Source organism: Aspergillus thermomutatus (assembly GCF_002237265.1).
Source record: "Aspergillus thermomutatus strain HMR AF 39 chromosome Unknown NODE_254, whole genome shotgun sequence".
Classification (NCBI taxonomy): domain Eukaryota; kingdom Fungi; phylum Ascomycota; class Eurotiomycetes; order Eurotiales; family Aspergillaceae; genus Aspergillus; species Aspergillus thermomutatus.
In genome coordinates, this window is record NW_020798304.1 from 15,960 (window position 1) to 39,821 (window position 23,862).

A 23,862-nucleotide genomic window follows, 5' to 3' on the forward strand; every position below is an offset into this window, starting at 1 on the left:
AAACGTACACATGACAGCACATGGTCAATCACTGATTCCGCCTTGTATATGATGCTAAGACTGTAAGAGAGTGTCCTCGTCTCCATCCCCGTCTTCATTCGCCTCAAGTCGAGGACTGCTTGGCCGAGACTCGTCAATGGATACTGCATAGCGTTAGCATTCCGTAAGTACTCGGTGGAAGGGAATAATGCCGAACCATTTGGCGTTATATAGAAGCTACTGCAGAGCGCCAATACAAACACAGCTGCGAGAGAAACGAAGACTGTTTGGGTATATTTGCCCACTGTCAGGCTATAGACGAGATTGCATAAAGTAGGCGCGATCACTCGAGCCAGAGCATGTAAGAGACCTTTAGCACCGAGTATTTGCCCGACTCGATCACGAGGCACGTGTTTGGTCAGCGATGATTGCAGCGTAGGAGTACCTAGGCTTCCTAGAGCGGCAACGATGCCCGAAAGAGTCATAAGCGCGCTGCTTCGTACTAGTGCATATCCCACATAGCCAAGAAGATCGAAAAGGATGGATATCTGTATAACAACAAGCTCCACCTTATTGGAGCCGGGAATAGCGCGCTGTCCGGCGGTGCGCTTGTGGAAGATGCGTGTGACAATAGGATGCACCAAGAAAAGAACGATGACGCGGACAGTGCTGACGGCCGAGATGAAGATGCTGGATTCGACGTTTCCCCATCCAAACATGAATTCAGCATAGATGATCACAATCTGGGCGGTGCCAAAGGCAACAGCAAATACGACTGTATCAATGGCAGCAAGAAGTAGAATGTTTCTTCGCAGGGCAGGGCTTGCGCCCTTGCGGTTAGGAAAAAGAGAGCTGGGGCGTCCAACCGGTGGACACAAAATCGAGAGTGGTGTGATGAGGTTCTTTGGGTTTAGATGTTGAAACCAAGTAGAAGAAAACCAGCCAGCAGTTCCCTTTTGAGTCAACCTCATCCGGTGTTTCTCTCTCGCAGCGTTCTGTTGCTCCTTTGACAGCGATTCTGGAATGACAAGCAGAACCATGATGAAGAAGAGCGCATGGAATGCCAGGCCCGCAGCGAAAATGTGTATCATCTCTCCGGTCCTCTTCATAACGATCGCTGCAATGAGTGGTCCAGACGCCAATCCGATGAAGAGAGCACCATGGAGATACCCAAACGCCACGCTACGTTTTTCTGCGGCAGTACAATCGGAAGCATAAGAGGTAGCAAGGGCCAATACCGTGGTAAAAGAGCCCCCAATGCCGTCCAGTAGAGCGCCTACTAGGAGGAGGTTGATGGAATATTGCTCTGGTCTGGCTGCTACGAGGACTGTGAGTGTTTCACCAAGCACAGCCCCAAGCGAGCTCAGTGCGATCAACTTTGTCCTGCCATAACGGTCTGACATATGACCGAGTCGCGGACTGACCAATGCGGATAGGATTCCTGCTATCAGATTGAGGTAGAGCTGGAATCGAGCCACGAGAGATTGCACCTCGGGCACCTGGCACTGAGGGTTGTCTTCTCCAATGATAACAGGCAGATACGTAAAGTTAGGATCCTGCGAAGCCTTCTTGGCAAGATAGTCCCTGCAAACAAGAGAAAGGACCAGATTGATCTTGGGGACGGCAACGCCGGCAAACCCTAACATGTAGAGAAGCAGAAACGGAAACAACCAAAAGACCTAGAAAGAGATCAGAACACGGTGGATGGGTTTGAATCGTGAACATTGTCACAACGCACATGAGGCCGTCTGAAGAATTCCCAGCAACCGGCCCTCTGGCCAGCTGTGTTCTGCTCCGAGCCTTCTGCATTCCCGTGGCCTAATAGTAAGGGTGTACTTTCGTGGACATGCAATCGGACTGTGTCCTTGATACTATCACTTGAACTGGTTCGAACACCAGTATTTGACGAGACAGCTCTGGCCTGCAGCTGTGTATCAGCCTCAAACGCTTCCTCGCTCTCCATTGCTAGCGATAAGGAGTTTAATAAAAGCGAGGAGTCTCCCTGGGTCCCGAGGTGATATGAGTGTGAAATCTACATTCGCGATACACTTGATAGCGGTGATGAGAACAATACTCCGCAGATTGTGAATTATATGGAGTACGGATGGCTCTCAGCCCTGGGACGAAAGAATGTAAGGATCAAGCGAGGGGATGGCCAAGAATGAAGGGAATCAGGATGATCATGGAGATAGCTGGCGGACCGAAGTGGGCGCAACATGGCAGTCAATGAACTCATGATTACCAATTCTACACGAGAACTGGGAAACCGGAGCTGGAGTGACTTTGCGGCCGTTGGGCTCTGCGTCAGCCCGATCCCGACCGACCAAGTAAATCCACAAGCAACGCTACGAGGTCATTCTTATCGGATTTTGAGATTTGAGCCGTTGCATTAATCCGGGTCGATTTTTCGATAAGGTACGCCCACTCGCCGGCCAAATCATGATTTGTTGTTGCACTTGTGCGACTTGTGAATGATGACAAAGTAACTGTCGAGGTTGATTAACTGGAGACTTAGCTATGAAATGCTCCGTCCATATCATTCATATCATCTTGATAGAGGTCAAACATTGAAGACCCAACAACGCAATGAGATTATATGATCGAACTTTTCAATTATAGGTTGCTTCGCTGCGCCCCGCAAATAAATCATCTCGCATGACAGTACAACGTAACGCCCTGAGGAAAATGGCCCCAAATATTGTATACAACGGCTGGGAACAGCCACGGTAGAAATAATCTAAATTACAAGAGAAGAAACTTGCTCACCAGCAAAGAATTTCTTCTGCTCCAGGCATCGTTCGCTCTTACAGCCTTGACAGCGCAGAGTCATCTGTAATGAGCACTTCTCTCCCGTACGGAGGTGCTCTTGGGCAATGTCTGCTAGGGCCTGGATGAAGATGGGATTGCCATTCAAACTCTCGGCTCTCTTGACACCCGGGGAGTTTGCTTCCTTGATCACTTCCAGATCCAACTCGTATAGAGTTTCAATATGATCGCTGGTGAAGGCAATGGGGACTAGAATGATATCGGTATGTCCACGCTTGACATAGTTTTCGACCGTATCGCTAGTCTGTGCTCCAAGCCAAGCAGATGGTCCCACCTGGGACTGCCAGCACAGTCGGTAGGGGTTGCTGAAATTCAATCTCTGCATGACAGCATGGACGGTTGCAGCGACTTCAGCAGGGTATGGGTCACCTAGGAGATGCGTTAGCGAGAAGGTTTTGTTTACCGGTAAGAATGAGCCTCACCTCGGTTGACAACACTCATAGGCAGACTGTGGGCTGAGAACAAGAGAACGACACCGTTTCGCTTCTCCTCCGGGTAGGTCTTCAGCTGGTCCTCGATGTTCCGGGCGAAAGCCTCCACGAGCCCAGGGTGCGTTGGCCACCGATCAATGACACTCCACTGAATGGCACCGGAGGAGTCTACGTCGCCATCTGCACGCTTGCCCTCCAGCCTCGTTCTCCATTTCCACAACTCGTTCAGCGAGCTACCCGTCGTGGAGCACGAATACTGGGGATACTGTGTGAACGCAACAGCGCGCCCTCCTCTTCCATTACCGAACCCATCTTCTAATAACTTTGTGTACATTTCCTCCGTCAGAGGGTCGGCGTACCGGAATGCGACGTAAGGCTTGTGAGGAGCCGTTTCGGGATTGATTTTGTCCAGCAATTTGCACATCTCCTCGCACTGATACTCGGACCATTTCCTGATCGGCGAGCCTCCACCAATATCAGAGTATTGCCGTTGGATCTTCGGGGTTCTCCGCTTAGCGATGAGAGGACCGAGGTACGATTGAAGTCGTCCGAGAGGAATCAGATCGCCATCGGCCTGGAATACGAAGACAGTAATTGTCAGTCTCATGTAGAGTGGTAGTATTTGGCATATTGAGGGGTGCGTACAAATAATCTGCTCAGGAAATCTTCTACTTCGTCAGTCTTTGATGGCCCACCCATGTTGAGGAAAACCATTGCCGTGGGGCCCTTGGACCCAGTTGCATCTTGAGTGACCGGGGGAACTGCTGTCGCAAGGCCCTTCCTCTGCTCCTGCCCATAAGTTAGAGCGGTGCGAGACACAGTTGATCGCACGCCCGGACAAGCTCCATTCAGTATGTGCCTAGAAAGCGTTAATGGCCGGCGGAGAGCCATGGTGAGGTGCGATGATAATGTATTTGAAAGAGTCGGCCGCTGTCGATCTGTCTATCAACAGTATACTGAGGCTACCAAAGTACACCGAAAAGTATTTTGACCACTCAATTGAAGAGTTGTGGCAAGAAGAATTGTAACCAGATCCACGGTGAACGGCAGCAGGAGAGTCCAGAACCTGGGTACCTACCTTACCTTACCTAGGTGGTTGATGACGGAGCAGCGCGGCAGCTGGAAGTTTTGGCCAATCAGTGATGACTTGGGGTCATCAAGTCTTGGTGCAAACACGTGATGTTCGTGTTTCCCCGCGTTGCTTCCATTGACGGAATCGCGTCACTTGTGAAGGCGGCGGGCACGCAGGCAGCAGAGCAGTAGGCACTCAAGGCAGAGAAGGAGGTGATGTAAATACCAACCATATCTTCTTGCTTTCAATCGTACCTCTTTTTCCCTTCTTCATTTCTACTGTAACTTTAAATCCATCCATTATTACATTACAGTGGACCAACATGGCTGATGACAATCCATACCGGGATGATGAAACGGTGGAAGAAGAGGAGGAAATCGATGAGACTGTACGCGAAATCTCTCCATTGTCAAGGCATTATGCACTAAATATCTCTCGCAGGGCTACAAAGCAGTAAAGGACGCCGTTCTCTTCGCCATCGAAGTCAGCGATTTAATGTTGACTTCGCGTCCATCATCTGACACTAAGAAGAGAGTGGAAGAATCACCAACCACCGCGGCTTTGAAATGTGCATACCACCTCATGCAGCAACGCATCATATCCAATCCTCGTGACATGATCGGCGTATTACTCTACGGGACGCAGGCGTCCAAATTTTACGACGAGGATGAGAACAGCCGTGGCGATCTATCATATCCTCACTGCTACCTTTTTACGGATCTAGATGTCCCTTCAGCGCGAGAGGTGAAAGAACTCCGTGCTCTGGCAGAGGGCGAAGGGAAAGCAAGAGATATACTCGTGCCATCGAAAGAGCGGGTCTCCATGGCCAATGTACTTTTCTGTGCGAATCAGATATTCACATCCAAAGCCCCCAACTTTCTATCCCGGCGATTGTTCATCGTCACAGACAATGATAACCCTCATGGGGATAATAAGAGTCAGCGATCGGCTGCTACCGTCCGCGCGAAAGATCTTTACGATCTAGGGGTGACCATTGAGCTGTTTCCGATCTCTCGGCCTGAGCATGAGTTCGACAGCTCCAAGTTCTATGACGTAAGACTAGCCGGTGTTGACTGCCAGGGTAGGTAACTTTGTGGCTCATATTGTACAGGATATCATCTACAAAACCTCGCCAACCGATGCAGAGGCTCCTGTGTACCTGAAAGACGATTCAAAGGCGTCGACTGCCACCGGAGACGGGATCTCGCTGCTGAACGGCCTCCTGTCCAGCATAAATTCCCGGTCGGTCCCGCGTCGAGCACATTTCTCGAACATGCCACTGGAGCTTGGGCCGAACTTCAAGATCTCCGTGACAGGATATCTCTTGTTCAAACGCCAGGCACCTGCACGCAGCTGTTATGTCTGGCTTGGCGGCGAGAAGCCTCAGATCGTCAAAGGAGTAACTACCCAGATCGCAGATGATACCGCTCGCACCGTGGAAAAGTCAGAGATACGGAAAGCGTACAAATTTGGTAACGATCAGGTCTCGTTCACTCCCGAGGAGCAAAAGGCCCTGAGACACTTCGGTGACCCAGTGATCCGTATCATTGGATTCAAGCCACTCTCCGCTCTCCCTTTCTGGGCCAACGTCAAGCACCCATTCTTCATCTACCCTTCTGAGGAGGATTACGTGGGCTCGACACGTGTATTCTCTGCTTTGCACCAGAAGCTCTTGAAGGATCACAAGATAGCTCTTGTCTGGTTCATTCCCCGCAAAAACGCGGCTCCAGTGCTGGGCGCAATGATAGCGGGTGAAGAGAAGGTCGACGAAAATGGCGTTCAGAAATTTCCTCCTGGAATGTGGATTATTCCTCTACCATACGCGGACGATGTTCGACAGAATCCTGAAACGACACTCAATGTAGCGCCAGAGCCCCTGATCGACCAGATGCGGACGATTGTCCAACAGCTGCAGCTTCCCAAGGCATCATACGAACCGCAGAAATATCCAAACCCATGTGAGCTGGGAGTTTTTCATTCACTGACGAGTAATGCTGATTGTTTCCTGCAGCGCTCCAATGGCACTATCGCATTCTACAGGCCCTTGCACTAGATGAAGACCTTCCCGAAAAGCCTGAAGACAAAACAATACCGAAATACCGCCAGATTGACAAGGTAGGTTACTTTTTGTTTTGGTTCTTCTCTTTGTCTCCGCGCTTCCTGCTACGGAGCATTGCTAACCTGCCTCAGCGTGCCGGGGATTATGTTCTATCGTGGGCCGATGAATTAGAAAAACAGTACGCGGCAACGGCAGCGCAAGGCCCAAAGAGCACCTTGGTGAAACGGAGCACCAAAGACCGAGCCGCCGATGGCGATGAAGCTTCCAGTCATCCGTCAAAGAAGATCAAATCAGAGAGCAAACCTGAAGGAGTGGAAGTCGAGGTTCGGCATCACTATGAGAAAGGAAGTCTTTCGAAGGTAAGATGGCTTGCGTGCCGACTGCCTGAAGGTTGCTAACGGGTGATATGTGATATAGCTTACTGTAGCGGTTCTCAAGGATTTTCTGACCGCTCATGGGCGCTCTACAGCGGGGAAGAAAGCGGATCTCGTTGAGCGAGTCGAGGAGTATATGGAGTCTAAATGAGAGTTTCGAATAAATGCTATGATGAGTTGATTCAGAGGCTCTGCTTCGTTAGTGGGTAATGATAAGCCTGGGTGACAGGAGAAAGGCATCATCCCTTCGACTCACGTTCATCACAATACTGATGTCCTAAGAGGACACATATCAGATTACAACCAAAAATACAAAATGTGTCTATATGTACAGGGTAAAAAGCGTCCAGGTATCTCAGATGACCATCGTCTATAAACGCCATTGCAAAAGGACCACGCAGGCTAACAAAAACAAGACTGCGAAATCAGCATTTCCCATAGACCTGACAATAGCAGACCTCCTCGTCGGGACAACTACAAAAGAGTCAGAGTCCGCTCACGCCCACAGGTATCAGGGAATATAGTCAGAGCACTTACTATACAGCCTCCTTGCCGAAAATCACATGCCACAGGAACTCCATCACGCGCCCACTCGTCGCATCGTCCCTGTCGGTGTCGATCACCCACTGCCGGAATCTGATATAATCTTCGCGCGGCCGCTGGAGGACCTGCTCCCGCGACACGGCGAACTGCGCACAGCACGCGGCGCCGACTTCCTTTGGTTTCGCCAGGAACTTCTGCTGGTGCGCTGCACCCCCGGGCATTTCCTGGGCGGGCGAAGTCGTCGCGTTAAGCGGCGGGGTGCTCGTTCCGTCGAAGATCTCCGCCCAGACGTTCTCGGTGACGTGGCGGTTGAGGCGGTGGTTGGCCTTGCAGCCTGGGTTCCAGTTGCAGCGCAGGTTGACGTACCCGTTGCGCTGGACGAAGTCGAGCTGGAGGGCGCGCATGGCTGCTACGTTGTTGTGGAGGGGGGCGTCGACGTGCCAGGCCATGAGGAAGCCGGCGCGGTGGGAGTGGAGGAAGGCAATGGTGGAGGGGAGGGCGTCGTAGTGGTCGATTAGGTAGGTGAGGTAGGCCATGGACTCGTGGCCTTTGTTCAGCGGGGTGGTGAGCTTGTGAGGGTCTGTGGTGGTTGCTTTGGAGGGGTTGACGGTGTAGATTGCGCGCTGCCAGCTGTCGGGGTTAGTTAGTAGACGGTTTGGTGCAGGACTTGATCGACGTACTCGGGCAGTTCTTCCTCGACCCACTCCGTGTGCTCTTCTTCCAGCTTAGCCATGACGATGACTTTGTCGTTTGTTCGTCCATGAGGGAGGGTTGGAACGGTCTGCGGGAAATATCGCGATTTGACCCAGTCGACCAGGTATGTGCCAGCACGGTACTGGTCGCAGAAATCTTCCAGATGCACCTTGAGAAGATACAGCGGTATTAGGAGCAGCAGAGTTGCGCAGCATATGATTCGGGAACTGTTTTTCATTGTGACTGTTGTGATTGTGACGGTGGTTTTCTCCAATATGAATGATTCGCTATACCAACCACTATAGCATATAGGGTGTATCCAAACAAAGGCACCGTGAAGATCAATACCCAAATTCAGCCATTGAGTAAGGGACCAGCCTGATATATTAAAAGTAATATGGGGTCAAGTAAAAGCAGCCGGATGAGAGCAGGGCCGCTGGGGAAGTATATCAACCGCAAACTACCAGAGGTAACAGAAGCTGAAGAGAAAAGAAGAACTCAGGAGCGAAAAGGGTGAACTTTGTACTAGCTTCAGAGTCCAGAGCAGCCACCCCCGAAGAAGGAACCCGTCCATATTGGATTTGGGGGCGATCAGTGTTAGGCTGATTCGCCTCTCAATCACCGGGTTGGGGCCCTGGGGGTTCATTTTGGCATTGGATTTTGACTTGACTCTGAGGGGCATGGTTCTTCTTCTCCACTGGCTGGGCCACGCGTTAGTCACCACTACGTACTAACTAACTAAAGTCTGTGTTAGCAGTAGTAAGGAAGTAGTGTTAGGCAGTCACTAACCAGAAGCCACTAACCACAGCTTCGTCCAAACCTAAACATACAAAATCCCTCAAGGGCCCAGGGGTCATCCAGTCGGCGTCCTTCGTTCACCATTCTAGGGGTCTTTGCCGTTATTTAGCGTCTTTAGCGGGGAAGCTTGGCGCTCACGACAGCAGTCACAGCGCAAAGTGGAAATTTGGAAGGGACTCGCTCACAGACGGCTCAGTGCACTATTGTTGCAAAGGTTGTTCGCGGGCCCCTGACACTTCGTTCAATTACCAATGCTCATCATGATCGCATTGAGGGGCGAAATGTGACCTCAGTCTGTCATCGTGAGGGGGCATGTCGGACTGGTTCTGAGGCCATCAAGAGCCACATTGAATCTGGAAAACGAACCAAGGTTTGCTCGTGGCGTTGTCCCAGACAAGGTTTCGTGGAGGTTTCCTGTCCATCGCTTCGATGCGTAGTGCGTATGTACGAGGCCTGGCACCGCAACCGTGGCTCATTTCCATCTTTGTGTGATGTTCTTTCGCCCTTTCTGTGTGGCGATGATGGCATGGCTTTTACGTTGTGAGGCTGTGGGCGTTGATATCCCGCTGATCAGCATTGTCAATTTCTCCAACCAATGTTGTGGACGAACCAACTCACGAAGTATCGAGTGTATAGATAATCAGTAGTGACGATCGAATTAGTTAAGAAGACAAGTGTTTGACATAGGTCTTGATGGGTCTTGAGCAAGGATGAAAGGCCCTGGTCTTAAGCCGCGCTTACTCTTCTTCCTTGGCCTCCTTTTTTCTCTTTTTCTTTTCTAAAATCTGAACATAAGAACTAACAGTGGGGTGTGAGCCGTGACATTTCACAATGACTCTTTGTCTTTCAACTATCATTCTAGTAGACCTTGCTGTATCTGAGGTTTTTGGACCTCGATACAATGCAACCTCAGTGGAGCATGTCACCTGCATTGTATTTATGGCACCACTGTCTCAGACTGTGCTGGAAATATACCATATTAGACTATTATTATCAAATTGAAGTAGTATGTACGAAGTGACCTATCATGGAGGGCTAGCTTGCGCATGGTAGAACAATTGTGCTGCCTAGATAACTATATGTGGACAAGCTCAAGGACCTTAAAGAACTCAGAAAAGCGCGAAAGCTTATTCCGTAGCTATTTAAAGGGCTTGAGAGTTGAGACGTATTTTCCATGGTAAAAAGTACTTGAAACATATCCACTACATATACAGAAGTCAAATTTGGGTTGCTGCTCTGTTGGGGATCAAAGAGACGTTATACAATATATAACCAGAGCAGTGCACACTTTGTTTTATACATTGTGTACTCCGTACCTTGCGGCCAGCGCAACTAGATACAATGCCATGCCGTTCATGAATGGTCACCAGGAGGATTAAGACTCCCCATCCTCCTCCTCATCGCTGCTGACCTCCTCACCCTCTGCGATCGCTTGCTCTCGTAGTTTTCTCGCACGCTCTCTCTTCTTGTCAAGCAAGTGATTCAGCTTTTTTGCGACGTTGAACACACCACCAGTGCCTGCCCCGCATGCAGCACACGAGGGGTTCTTTCGATACCGCTGCAGGGCGCATGACTCGCAAAAGTAATGGCCGCATTTCGTGATAATGGGATTCTTATAGGAGCTCTTGCAGATGATGCATGCAAACGGGATGCTCTCGAGCAGTTCTTCGTCATCATCGTCCTCATCATCTTCCGCAGTCTTCGCATCGCCGCTTCGTTTCGAGACAACCCGACCACTCAATTGCTTGCCTTTGGTACCAATCTCCCATTCTCGGTCCAGCTCCCAGCCCTGTTTGTAGTCTTCTCGAGCGTGAAGAAATTTGCAGGAATCTGTGCGACGGTTAGTAAGAGCTGTTCTATTCAGAAAAAGAAGAAAGAGAGACACATACCTCCAAAACCGCAGAACCCAGTCTGCTTCCAATCCTTACATACATCAGGCGCAAAGTCCATGACTGTCACCGTACGGACGTTGGTAGGCGCTTTGATAGGACCGAACTGCTTTGTAGGCGCATTGGGATTCTTCTGGATGAATGACGAATAGTTCGCGGCGCCCTTGTAGGTACCGTCGGGCGCTGATGGCGCGCTTGACGTCGGCCGATCTCTTGTCGTCCCTAAGAGGTTCTTCTCACTCAACTCCTCGTCATACCAGTTGGAGTGCTTGGTCGCATCGTTACTCGAGGTCAAGGGAATAGCGCCTGTTTCGGTGGCGCGTTGGTCTTCGATTGTAGTGCGGCGCGGACCAGCTGTAGCCGAAGAGGCAGTCACTGCGGCGTTCTTGCGCCGTCGTTTGATCCGGCGACCTTCCTCGTCATCAGACGATGTGAAATCAGAGTCGGAATCTGAAGCAGGTGGCGGCGTATCGGGCTTCTTGCGGAAGTTGGCTTTAGCCTTGTTGGTGCGTTTCTTGAAGGAGATTTGAGGAACAGCATCTGCAGCTTGAGTTTCTTCCGCCATCTTGGAACAAATATTTCCTTGGCCAGAATTATTGTGCTGTGGCGCGGAGAATAGCTGCCGTGTATAGACGCAAGAGGAGAGCACATCATTAACCCAGGTCACGTGGTGCATGACGAGGCTAGTCACATGACATCACATGACTGCTACATGGCCTGGAGGCCTTGGGCATCCGTCCATGTTCCTGGGACGCGATCCATGGATCATGGGAATATGGGAGTACCGTACCTTAGCCTTAGGTAGTTTTTTTGGGCAGCGCAATTCGGGTAGAACCGTAAACATGGACAACTGACTAGGTAGCAACCAAGTCAACGACGCACTATTCAAGAGATCTACCATTGTGAAAGAGATAAACTATGGTACCTTTGTGGCTTTGACATAACCTTGCGCTTAGTCGCCTGGATTATTGGACATCGGCAATGATAACAATGGATCAAAGCCTGTCAGATACTCCGTAGTTAGTGAACCCCCTCGTCATTATGTAGATAGATCTCTGATCTCAGATATCAGATCATTATTCTTCTTTCCCGCGTAGTCGTATCCTGAGATTTCATCTCAATTATGATGTTTGCAAGCAGACAGAAATGAAATGAAATAGATGTCTAAACTGTCGCCCGCACGGCCCATACTATGATCCTAGATTGAAGCAGCAAACATATGTGCCTCACTCCACCCTCAACTCCATTCCTCCCTCCCTCTCCTCCCACTGTCTGTCCTCTCTCTCCCTCTCCCTCTCTTCTCTTCTTCCTTCTTTTGTCTCCCCACCCAACGAGTCGCTCTCGTCTCGTTGTTGTCTGTACTGCCATTATCATATTATTATTATTATTATCCATCACTCTAGACTTCCTTCTTCTTTTCTTTTTTTCCATACACTCTTCCCCTCCTTTCTCTTTCCTTTCCTTTAATCTTTTCCCTCATCTTTCCCCTTCTTCAGTCACCAATACCAGTCTGTCTTTTGTCTTTCTTTACTTCCCTTCCTTTCATTCTTTTTTCTATCTGATTTAATGCCCAATTGTACGACGTAGTCGATCTGACACCCTCCATCCAACCTTGTAATCCACTATCTTGGTCTCGTTCCCTGTTTTGCCAGATCACTACTACTGCTGCTCGTTCCCGAGTGTTGAACTTGCATTGGTCTGTTGTGGTTGGTCCAACACCCTGGCTACATCCACGCACACTCGCCATTACGTCCACAACGCGTTTGTTGTCATCGGCGTCGTCAGTCCAGGTTTACGGCCCGTCTTACAAAACAAACATCGCTCGATTTGAAGGGTCGCATTCGCTTGCGATCATTCTCTCTCGATATTTCACGATATTCGGTGCGCTATCTCTGTCACGTCAATTCCCGGACACAGCCACCTTGCCGACCGACGGTGCGCTTATCGTTTCCACCGTCGCATTCAACTTGGCCATCCAAACACCGGATACATGGTCGCTGGCCTTGTAAGGACGCACAACCTGAGAATCGAGAATATCGAATCGCGAAACTGAAAAGGTGGATCAGATGATGCTTTGAGGCTGAGATCGGTATAACGAGGAACGAGGCAACGAGTTTCCAGCATTCCAACGGCGGCTGTTTCCTCATTTTGGTCAAGCTCGATAGGAACCACCCCGTGGTGCGCTCATCGCCGTAAGAAACGCCCACCGATTCACAACAACACCACAGACGCGGAAGGACAAGGTCATACTTCCAGAATGACGTCGATGGATGACCCGTTTGTCGCTAGGACAGAGGAGCGTGTTTCCCGCGATGCGCATAGGTACTCCTCTTTTGACTCGCAGCTGTTCAGTCTCAATGCATCTTCGCCAGCACAGGCCAAACGAGCTCTCGAAGCTCATCTGGCGGAGACAGAGCGCCGACTCGAGGAGGCATCGAAGCTCGGCACAGCACTCATTGAACAGCAGAGAGAGCTCGAAGAAAAGTTGAGAGAGGTAGAACAGCAGCAGGATGAGGACCAGATCGGGCCGCATCTGCGCCAGAAGCTCGTGGATCTGGAAAGGGAGTACAATGAGATTGGTCGTGAGACTGCTAGAGCCTTCCTGGCTCCGAAACGTCTGGCGGGTGGTGATGAAGGTCACCTGGGCACGCCCTCGCTTGATCAAAAGGTAGGCCCGCAACGCTTCCTGTACCATCCTCCAAATACTAATCTTCTGAGCAAAAGTCGCCACTCAGTCCCGTCCTATTCGCCAGCCAAGCGACCAACTCTCCCAGCAAGGTGAGCGTTCCGTCACGGAAACAACGAAACCAACCCTCCAGCCGTGTCCATGACATTGAATTCGCGACCGAGATTTCTACCTCCCTCCTGGCCCAGGTTCGTCAATTGCAGGCCATGCTCGCTGAGCGCGAGGAGGCGTTGAAAAGTGCCAATCTTGAGAAATCACGACTGGAGCTGGAGGCGGAAGGGTACGCACAGCGAATCCGGGCGCTGGACGAGAGCGAGGAGCGCTACAAGGACGAGAATTGGAACCTCGAAACTCGAACACACGAGCTTATGACCGCGATGAAGGAGGCTGCCGATCGCGAGAACAGACTTAACAGCACCCTGGGTGCCGTCACTTCAGAGAAGAACGCTGTTGAACGAGAGCTGGAGGAGTTGAAACAGGCCAATGCTCGGTTGATCGAGGAACAGGCTGCTGCTCAGAAGGCCAATGATGCTGAGATCCACCTCCTGCGCAGGAACCTTAATGCAGGAGATGCCGAGAAGCTTGCCCTCCAGAAGAAGCTTGAGGAGTTGAACTCCCAGAACGAAGAGCTTGCCAGAGTGGTTGCGATGCGCCTTCGTCAACAGGAAGCGCAAGCCACCCTCGAAGTTCCACGAGACCATCATCCTTCGGACGACGACCAAGCCACTCCAGATAACTCACCACCGCCGTCTCCGAACAAGTTCACACCGCGTCATAATCACCTAGAGACTGAAACATTGCGCAGTTCGCTTGGCCATGCTCATCGTATGATCCAGAATCTCAAGAGTACAATCCATCGAGAGAAGACTGAAAAGATTGAATTGAAACGTATGCTACAAGAGGCGCGGGATGACATCGAACAACGTCGCCGTGAGGCTGCTGCCCCGGCGGGCCCTTCCAACAAACGCCAAAAGACCAAGCCAGATACCTTCAGGAAGCCGGCGAGACCGGATCTGCTGGGAGCTGGCCGGAAGGGTAAAACTGAGATTGAGATTCAAGACACAGACTGGGAGGACAATGCTGCGGATGCCACCCCGACACGTCACGCTTCGACCTCCTTGACTCGCGACCGTTCCGGTGAACGGTCCTCTGGCTACCCAAGCGACGCTTACCAGACTGCTACCGAGGCCGATGATGCATTTGAGACTGCCAACGAGCGGGAAACCGCAACGGAAAGCGAAGCCTTCCAGACTGGCATTGAGAGCATGGCTGATGACAGTTCTGACACTGATGAGCTGACTGAGACTGAGGATACTGTGCAGAGGACCCCTCGCCAACGTGTTTCTTCATCTTTGATCATGGCCAAGGCTCGTGACCGTTCGTCATATCACAGCACGGCATCCACTTCCGCAGATGAGGATGAAGGCGTCGATGAAGGCTTCCCCTCACCTAGTCAAGCACACGCTCCCAGGTACAGGCTTAGGAAGAAAACGAGTGTCCTCAGAAAAATCCGTCCCTCAGGAGAGGCACCTATGGCATACAGCAGCCGGCCTTCGAGTGCACGAGACTCGCCTGCGACTAGCTTTACCCAAGCTTCAGTTGCCCCAGAAGGGCACAGTCTCTTCGAAGAGCTTGCAGAACTCGAGGGCGGCGAGGATGAGGACGGAACCTTTGGTGCCAACTCCCAGGCATCTACCCCTCGTATGCTTCCTACAGTGGATTCGCGAAGACCCTCGGAGGCCATTTTGGACGTACCGGCCAAGCCCGCAATGGTCGACTCAGGCATGATGACCGATCCCTGGGAACCTACGGCGTCTACTACTGCTGCAATTGCCGGCGTTGATGAGGCTGTGCCTATTGCACCAGTCACGCCAACGAGGGCAACTGAAGCCGGCGTGGCCGTCAAGGAACCGCCGAAGCTGGTCAATTCTGCAACCCAATGGACACCTCTCAAGTCAGGCGCCGAGCCAAATGGCGATCAAGTATCTAGTGTACCGACCCCACCGAAGATGGCCTGGGATGATGCCTCAGATGCGGAGCGAGAGATGACCAGTCTCTCTGCGCCTCCAGTCGCTGAGCTAGACTTTTCGTCAGTTTCATCCCAAGAGACCTCGCCAGTGGCTCCTACACGACCACAATTGATTACATCGTACGTCATCGGCGGTATAACCGAACCAGTTGCACTTCCTGCTTCGGTACCGCGGGAGATGTCTCTGTCATCCATATCCTCTCAGTCCACAGAGCCTGTCATGGCACAGCTTCCAGAGCCTGAGCAGGTATACGCTCCCCAGATGGTCGTATCAAGCCTCTTCTCGGAACATACCCTTCCCGTTGCCTTTACTCTTCCAGAGCCAGAACCAGTCCCTGTTGTCTCTCTCACGGACCACGCTACGAACACGGAGACTCTAGAACTAGGCGTCTCAACTATCTTCTCAGAACATACCCTGCCCGTTGCTGCAGCACTCCCTGAGCCCGAACCTGTGCCTGTCATCTCTGTCGCAGACCACTCTACAAGCACGGAGTCTCCAGAGCTAGAAATTTCTTCGATACTGGCTGAGCAGACCGAACCTATCGCAGCTCTCCTATCCAAATCTGTTTCCGAACCAGAGCCTGTTGTGATTGTTGAAGACAAGGTCGTGCAGCCTGAGAGTGCGAAACTGGATATCTCCCTTATTAGCTGCGCGTTTACTGAGCCAGTTGCGCCGCAACTCCGCGAAATACCAGTTTCTCGACCACCCGTCTTGTCACATTCGTCAATTCGGTCGGTAGAAACGCTTCCTGTGGAGGCCACATCACCCGCAGCAATCATTCCTAGTCTGCAGCTGGCCGATGAAAATATGCCTCCGACGCACTTGAGGGATAACGTGCAAGAAAAGCGGCCTACGGACTCCATGTCCGTTGTCAGGGATATCCCAAGCGAAGATGCTGTTGCTGACGCAGAAGACCGAAAGTCCGGTGCAACCTTGCCGTTGGGTACTATCTCTGGCAACGCTGTCACACGCGGCAGGAGACGCCAATCCAACCAGGCTGATTCCGGTGCCCAGACAATCCTGTCGTCGAAACAGATTGATCAACTTCTGATGGAACGTGTCTCGTCGCGCCCATTGTCCCCTCCTGACAGTGACAAAGCCAAGGAAGCTGGACCGTCACCCTTTGCGACGCCCAAGGCGCGTCCTCGTCCCACTCAACATGCTTCGACGACATCTCTCCAATCTGTTCATCGTCGCCCAGGTAGCTCCACAAGCCTGTCGTCTAGTGTGCACAGCCTCAGCCATCCGCCATTACCCATGGACCATCGGGAAGCCATCATGGCAGCCGAAAAGAAGTCTTTAGAGCAACGCCCCACGTCTCCTGGTTTGATGGGTCCTCCTCTGGCACCGGCTTCCGCATACCGATCGAACTCCACCCAGCGCCCACGGACTCCAAACGAATCAGGCACCCAGGTTCATTCCTCTAAGACAAGCACTTCGCGGGCCCAGATCAGAAGGGAAAGCCAAATGTCCCGCAGATCATCCGTTTCTTCATTTGCATCAGAGCTTGAAGAACGGTTCAACATCCAAGCGTACCCCAGCCAGACGCCCATCGGTTCCGCTGCGGGAACAGACCCTCGCATGATACAGGCAATCACTCAGACCATGATCGGCGAGTTCCTCTGGAAGTATACCAGAAGAACTGTGACTGGAGAGATCTCCAATACAAGGCACCGTCGTTACTTCTGGGTTCATCCGTACACCCGGACATTGTACTGGAGTGAACAGGACCCACAGACTGCTGGGAAGAATCAATTGCGGACGAAGAGTGTGCCGATTGAGGCTATCCGAGTCGTTGCTGACGACAACCCCTATCCGCCAGGCCTTCATTGCCGAAGCTTAGAAGTCGTCAGCCCAGGCCGCCGGGTCCGATTTACGGCCACGACTAGTCAGAGACACGAGACTTGGTTCAATGCGCTCTCGTACCTTCTACTTCGGAACTCGGATGAGACTGGAGAAGGCCAGGATAATAACGTCACGCTGGAAGACATCGACGAGTTCAATGCTGGGTTCCGTTCGCAGTCCCAGCAAACCACGCGCATGTCCTTTTCCTCATCGCGGAGCCGTAATGTCCGCAATGTGCCCAAGCAGCGAGCTGCATCCGCCATGTCTGTACGTCAGGCCGTAACCCCGGGTCGTGTGTCACCCGCGCTGAGCGCACCGTCACAGGGCTCGGGCCTCCAGGTTCCTGATGACGGCCGGCAGGGATCGACATCCCGTCTCAGCACCATCCTCAATACGACGATCAAAGGGTCCTTTGGTCGTAGAGGCCGGTCGGGCTATGCCACCTCCAGTGTCCACGAAGGGAGTCTTCATGCGGACAGCCTGCACGACCGCGACAGCGAGGAAGACTTTCGGCGGATGATGGAACAAGACTCTGATCGGCTGGAGAACGTCCGCGCTTGCTGCGATGGCAAGCACGATGTCAGTTCACTTTCAAGGACGAGTCGCTATAGCCCACGCGTCAATCGAATCCACTCGCATCACTGAGCCGGCAGCTGTGCTGTTGTTGACGTCCACGAGTCTCTTTTGTGCAAACCTCGCACTATCATCCCGTCCTCTTTGATATACTGCGAATTTGATGAGCGTGCAAACCAGCATCTGAGTCTTTTGACCAGCTTCATCTCCATTCTTTCTAGCTTTGAGTATCTGCATTCAGCCATCGCAACCTGTCGTACGCACCTACATACTCATGCCGTTCACTTTTGGAACTTAACCTTGTGAACATTCTCCCCACTCTTCGGTGCCTGTTCGTTCTCTGCCATTCTTCTGCAAACATTGCATCATGAAAATTTTGGCCTCTTTTCCTATGTTCGGTATCATCAGCCTGACATCCACCTCGGTCGATCGTTTGTTTTGGCTTGACTCTTCCCATTATACAACATTCTGTGCGAGTAATGCGCAAGTCTACCGCTTTGTGTCCTTTTAATTTCCATTTTCTTTGATCTTGGCTCATTTCTGAGACTGCAATGACGGTGAGAATGACTGGTTATAATAGGGTTGTATCACCACGTCGCTGTTGGTCGTCAGTGTTCTTGATTATTCTGATTCCTTCTCTGCTTGCCATAGACGCAAGGCGCAGGAAATGTTCTAGGTACCAACATGAATTGAACATCAAGGGTTCCAAACAGTGTCTCATCCTGTAGTACGTATATCATCCTATTTGCGAGGTGCCCCTATCGGCCATGGTTATTTTCAAACGCCGAGGTCATTTCCTGAGTGGGGTTTGCGTCGGCGAGTCGGCGAGTCGGCGACTGTCCGACACATCATTTATCTGGTGTTTCTCTCCACAATCTATCCATCATCTTCGTTTAGCTAAGACGCTCATCTTCGATCCCGAGCGACAATACCAACATAAGATCAACATGACAGCCCATGAGCCCACCACAAAAGAATGGATCCGATCGCTGATCGAGCCTGGTCAGCTGCTGGCTTGGGCCGTAACTTGTAAGTCTTCTACGCGGGCTGCGACGGTCTATACACAACTATGAAATCTCCTTGCAATGCCTGGTAGATGCGCGCAACCGTTGTCATGCTTCGAACTAGTCTTCCTATAACTTCTACCTTTATAAAACCATCACACATCCACTCAAAAGACATACTAACAACCACAGATTACCCCAAAGTCTGCTTCGACGCAGTCTTCCGTCGGGGCGAAGTACTCGCTCCTCTCCTGCAAACAAGCAAGCTCCGCGACGAAGCCTTTGGCCGCTTCTGGGTTGATTTCAGCTGTACCGTCCTCCTCTTCACCCTGTCCATTCGTATCCCATACGGCGATACCTATACGGAGTAGATACTAACATGCCCCAGCCTCCCGCCCGACGAGCACCCAACAACAACCCCAAGATCAGCACCAAGCACCACCCCCACCACCCCAAATCCAAAACTCAACCGACCTCATCCCCTCCGTCCTAGCCCGAGCCTCGGGTGTCGTGCTGGACGTCGGCCCGGGGACAGGGACGCAGATGCCCCTGCTCCGCCTGCGCGCCCCGGCCATCAAGGCGATCTACGGCGCGGAGCCGTGCCGCGGTCTGCATGCGGAGCTGCGCGCGCGCGCGGAAGAGGAGGGGTTGAGCGGGAAGTATCGTGTTCTGCCCTGTGGTGTTGCGGCGGGGGAGCTGGTGCCGGAGTTGCAGAGGGAGGGGTTGCTTCCCGCCGGGGGTGGCGATGAGGGTGTGGAGGCGGTTCTGGCGAGCGCGGGCGGGGTCTTTGATACGATTGTCTGTGTGCGGGTTTTGTGCTCGGTGCCGGAGTTGGAGAGGACGGCGGCGGAGTTGTATGCGCTGCTGCGGCCTGGTGGGAAGTTGCTTGTTGTGGAGCATGTGGTAAATCCCTGGCGGACGGCGAAGGGGTCGACTGTGGCGAGGGTGATGCAGGCCGTGTATGGGTTCTTTGGGTGGAGTTGGTTTATTGGGAATTGCTGTTTGGATCGGGATACGGAGAGGGCGTTGCGGGCGGCGGCCGAGAGGGATGGGGGGTGGGAGGTTGTGGAGTTGGAGAGGTGGTTTGGACGGTCTCCGTTGCCGTATATTTCGGGTGTGTTGGTGAAGAAGAGTACGTAGATGAGTAGATGGTTGTAAGTAAATAACGAAGATTTATTCGTCTAAGTACATGCATCTAGGGTATCATAATCATAACATCTTGAATAGACAGGCCGCAACGATGATTGAGGAGGAGGACGAGATAGGGTCAGCTGGGTTTCGGCCGTCCCGGCGGCCAGAAATCGAAGAGATCGAGAGCCTCGGACGTCCAAGGCCCCTGTTCTGGCGGATTCTCCTCGATTGGGTATGTGTCGACCGATCCCCTGGACAGCAGGGACCGTGATTGCACGCTGGTGCTCGTTGTCAACGCAGTCGGATCAGACAAGGCTTTGCGGAGTCCTTTGGATGTGGATTTTGGTGGAAGCATGTTTTGCATCCTTGCACTTTGGTTGATTAAGGATGGCCCAGACACCCTCGGTTGACCAGTTTTATTGCTCAGCGTCGATTCTAGGGTTTGCGCCTCTGCTGCAGACGTCGTAGCATCCACTGCACTTCGTGCTGTAGGGAACCCCAGCCGCTCTCTATGGAGAATTTGAGGTGGATCAGGCACTGGGTCGTCCGCCATCTCTTCAAGAACGAACATGGTGGATTCAGTTGGTATGAACTCCATATTAGTCGAGGTAGGATCCGGAGTTGAAAAAGGTTTACTCTCGCTAGACAAGTTAGCCAAGGCCCTGGCGATGTTACAGAGCACATACTAACTGCGATCTCGACTGCATTGGCAAGATTTTCCTGTCTTGAGCGGATGAGGGGACCGTACGTGCTGCTTTTTCAGGTGGCTGGTTAGGGAGCAATGCCTGATACATGAGCTTCTTCCGAGGCTGGCTTGTGGGCAAGCGGAGTGTTTTCATTGGCGCCTCCGAGCATGAGTGCGCCGAGAATGATCTTGATGCTGAAGACGGAGCATCGTTTGATGAGTTTTGATGCGTCTCAACGTCGCGTTGAACAATGTCAACAGCTGGACTCTTCATTAATGGTAAAGCAGGTCGATTTGAGATGGAGTTCTTCTTTGGTTGGCTGACGGTCTCTGAAATTTTGTTTGGCTTCTGTGGTCTTTCTGGTGCTTTCTCACTGGAAGAATCGGACAAATCGATGAGAACCGGTGGATTGGCGGCCGGGCGCCTTGGTTGTCGCTCAGTCGGTACTTCAGCCGGGGTGGTCTTTTGACGTTTTGCCGCTCTTTCAGACGCTAGCCGATTGTCTTCCTTCTGCTTCTGTTGTTGGCGTTCCTCGTAGGGTGAAACAGACAAGCCAACAGGTGTCTTCCGAATGCCTAGGACATCATTGAGAGACCGCGGCTGTTGAGAGGACATCGAGGACCGCAGGGGAGCAGAGGCACGAAACGAGGGAGTCGATGGTTCCACTGCTTGTGTCGGCGACTCCTGCGTCTTCTTCTTATTGCTGTACAGTGTCGACAGGTCGGTCTCCGTCTGCTCCACCGGCTCACAAACCTGGATCAGCACGCCTTTGTCCAGCTCCAGCTCGTCTCCGTCCTGAATCCCGTCGTCCTGTCGCCAATGCAAATCTCCGATGAAATAGCCGGTGGTGTCGTAGACCATGACCCGCTTGTTGAATGTATGATACCGGAGGAAGCCATCGTGCCAGCGCTTCGCTTTGCGTCGGACATCGTGGGTGAAAAGGCATCGGAATTTGATGACGGGCGCGGTGTTTTGCGTTGCGGGAACGTTCAGACTGGGAGTGCCACGCGGGGTTGCTGCTGATGATAAGGGGATCGACATGGCCAGAGTTTGGCGTCCCTCTGATGATGCACCATCGGATCCAGCGCTGGTGTTGATGAGTTTGGATGTTGACCAAGTAAAGGACGCGATGAAAACGCGGAACCAGGAAAAGAGAAGTAGGCGCGGGGGCCTGAGGCCGAACTGTGGGGTTGACCAGTTGACGGTCTCACCTCGTGCGTATAAAGTGCAATGTTGGATTGAATCTCGTTGTTCTCACTTGATTCTCTACAAGGAGGTCTACAAGGAGCCATCAAATCCCCTGGAACGCAGCATCTGTCATGTCACTGCTTTGGATGGTTCCGAGCCATGTGTGATCCCAGCTCTCAACCATGGCTCCAAGATGACTTGCACTCCCTGATGCGATAATAATGGTGCAGGGACTTGTTCTACTAACATAATTGAGAGCATCAAGAAGGGTCGTATGGTCATAATGGCCATCCATGAATAGTGACACAGCCGACAGACCCTTCGAGACATGCCACCCTCAAATGCCAATCATGGCTGTAGGAATAGCCTTGATCTACACATCTCCTGCCAATTTCAGGATGCCACAGATCGCAGCTACAAAAATAGTCGGATGGGGAGGGTTCTGTGGCGGGGTCTAGACATCAATATTATTTGACGACAGGCTGAAACAGAGACATATTAACTTAGTATCATTGTGATCTGATGCGGGACGCGAATTGGCTGCGTCATCTGGGCTGCTTCTTTTTCTTCTTCCCCTTCTCCCTTCATTATTGTTATGTTTGTTCTGTTGTCTATTCTGCTTCGGCTCCCTTCCCGCGACCGTTGATTCCTTTGCGACCCAAAGCTTATCCCTTTATCCATGGATTCTTTCGCAGTTGTCCATCTAATCTAACCTAGCTGTTTCTTTACCACTTGATCTTTCTTCCCCGCTGTCGCCAGTCTCCTACCCCTATCACCACGTAGCATCGAAAAAGCTCAACCAACCCACAAGATGCAGAGTGTACAGAGGCAATTTGGCAGGTTCATGAAACGATCCGCAGATGAAAGCCAGGTAGGCATTCTTCTCAAGGACTTTGATGAGACCGACAAGTTATTGGGAAGGGTAGGTCTTCCTCTCCTTTTTAGCAGACTATTCCCCACGCGCATCTCATTCACAAACTCACCATAAATAGATCATCGAGTCGACACGCGCCTGGCGCGATGCGTGGTCATCCATCCTGCTGCATCAGGAGCGAATGCTCGGCGAGTTTGACGGTATCTATGCTCCCATCATCGGGTCCTCCGATTCGACCACCGCGAAAGCCGCCCCAACGCCAGAAGCAACACTAGCCAGGACGCGCAGACTGCGAGAGGAATACGAAGAGTTGCGCAAGGAGCTGGCAGAGGAGATTAATGCTGTGGATCAGCGGATGATCAGGCCCGCCTCGCAGGCGAAAGACTACCTGACTCCATTGAAGAAGACGATCAAAAAGCGGGAAGATCGCAAGGTCGCTTGTCCCCTTTTCAGCACCCAAGGCTTTGATGTTAACGTTGCTTAGCTCGACTACGAACGCTACCAGAGTCGCGTCGACAGCTACACCAAGAAGACGAAGCGCTCAGACCGGGATAACGCCGCGCTCGCCAAAGCAGAAACCGACCTCGCAAGAGCCACGGAGGTAAGACCCTAGCCATTGCAGAGTCCATCCCCATCTAACCCCAGCAGGAATACCAAGCCGCAGACGAGCACCTCCGAAAATGCCTCCCCCCCTTAATCGCCGCCACATTCTCCCTGCTCCCCCAGCTGCTAGCAACCCAGATCGAGATCCAAAACACCATGCTGGCACACTACTACACCGTCGTGCACAACTATTGCGAGGGGGAGCACTTCCCCTCCCCTGCCCCACCCATGGAAGACATCATCGCCCAATGGGAACGAGACCTGCTCCCAATCCAGCAGGAAATCGAGACCTTGGGCTGCCTCGCCAACGGCAAAGTCGTCCGCATGTCCCAGGCCCCAGACGACCACGGCAACGTCAACGGCCTCTCCGCCCGCCTCACAAACGGCCTCAATTTCCGCCGTCGCTCAAGCGGACAGAGTGCAGGTGCAGGTGCAGGTGCATCGCATCCAGTCCCACCACTGCCGCAATCCGCACCCTCGCCATGCCGCGACCACGATCGTGAGCGTGAGCGTGAACGTGAACGTGAACGCACCAGCAACAGCAGACTCCCCCCCGCCCCAACACCAATCTACGAAAC

At 52.2% G+C, this 23,862-nt stretch overlaps 7 protein-coding genes across 7 annotated transcripts; 3 read left to right on the forward strand and 4 right to left on the reverse strand.

The window, feature by feature from the left end:
- Window positions 1-54: 54 nt before the first annotated feature.
- Window positions 55-4,127, reverse strand: CDV56_102518 (putative tetracycline-efflux transporter; the record flags this gene model as incomplete). The annotated part of the gene is made up of 6 exons (XM_026756137.1): window positions 55-143; window positions 197-1,658; window positions 1,718-1,944; window positions 2,746-3,174; window positions 3,228-3,810; window positions 3,882-4,127. The coding sequence occupies 6 exons, from the start codon at window positions 4,125-4,127 to the stop codon at window positions 55-57; spliced, it is 3,036 nt and encodes a 1,011-aa protein (XP_026611065.1).
- Window positions 4,128-4,630: 503 nt separating this feature from the next.
- On the forward strand, window positions 4,631-6,892 carry akuA (putative DSB repair complex subunit Ku70; the record flags this gene model as incomplete). Its single annotated transcript, XM_026756699.1, has 6 exons — window positions 4,631-4,696; window positions 4,750-5,361; window positions 5,420-6,266; window positions 6,320-6,423; window positions 6,499-6,726; window positions 6,785-6,892. The coding sequence occupies 6 exons, from the start codon at window positions 4,631-4,633 to the stop codon at window positions 6,890-6,892; spliced, it is 1,965 nt and encodes a 654-aa protein (XP_026611066.1).
- Window positions 6,893-7,166: 274 nt separating this feature from the next.
- On the reverse strand, window positions 7,167-8,215 carry CDV56_103373 (DUF3431 domain-containing protein; the record flags this gene model as incomplete). Its single annotated transcript, XM_026756992.1, has 3 exons — window positions 7,167-7,215; window positions 7,279-7,914; window positions 7,965-8,215. The coding sequence occupies 3 exons, from the start codon at window positions 8,213-8,215 to the stop codon at window positions 7,167-7,169; spliced, it is 936 nt and encodes a 311-aa protein (XP_026611067.1).
- Window positions 8,216-10,150: 1,935 nt separating this feature from the next.
- Window positions 10,151-11,229, reverse strand: CWC24 (U2-type spliceosomal complex subunit CWC24; the record flags this gene model as incomplete). The annotated part of the gene is made up of 2 exons (XM_026757296.1): window positions 10,151-10,605; window positions 10,665-11,229. 2 exons carry the CDS (start codon window positions 11,227-11,229, stop codon window positions 10,151-10,153), a joined length of 1,020 nt encoding a protein of 339 aa, XP_026611068.1.
- A 1,692-nt stretch (window positions 11,230-12,921) lies between these two features.
- On the forward strand, window positions 12,922-19,942 carry CDV56_103959 (putative nuclear migration protein (ApsA); the record flags this gene model as incomplete). Its single annotated transcript, XM_026757578.1, has 5 exons — window positions 12,922-13,332; window positions 13,389-17,804; window positions 18,701-18,827; window positions 18,995-19,141; window positions 19,191-19,942. 5 exons carry the CDS (start codon window positions 12,922-12,924, stop codon window positions 19,940-19,942), a joined length of 5,853 nt encoding a protein of 1,950 aa, XP_026611069.1.
- A 127-nt stretch (window positions 19,943-20,069) lies between these two features.
- Window positions 20,070-21,660, reverse strand: CDV56_104650 (uncharacterized protein; the record flags this gene model as incomplete). The annotated part of the gene is made up of 2 exons (XM_026758269.1): window positions 20,070-20,574; window positions 20,624-21,660. The coding sequence occupies 2 exons, from the start codon at window positions 21,658-21,660 to the stop codon at window positions 20,070-20,072; spliced, it is 1,542 nt and encodes a 513-aa protein (XP_026611070.1).
- A 958-nt stretch (window positions 21,661-22,618) lies between these two features.
- Window positions 22,619-23,282, forward strand: CDV56_104860 (uncharacterized protein; the record flags this gene model as incomplete). Its single annotated transcript, XM_026758479.1, has 3 exons — window positions 22,619-22,729; window positions 22,800-23,114; window positions 23,166-23,282. Coding segments are annotated over 3 exons (543 nt in total), but the record flags the coding sequence as incomplete, so codon positions are not given.
- Window positions 23,283-23,862: the final 580 nt, after the last annotated feature.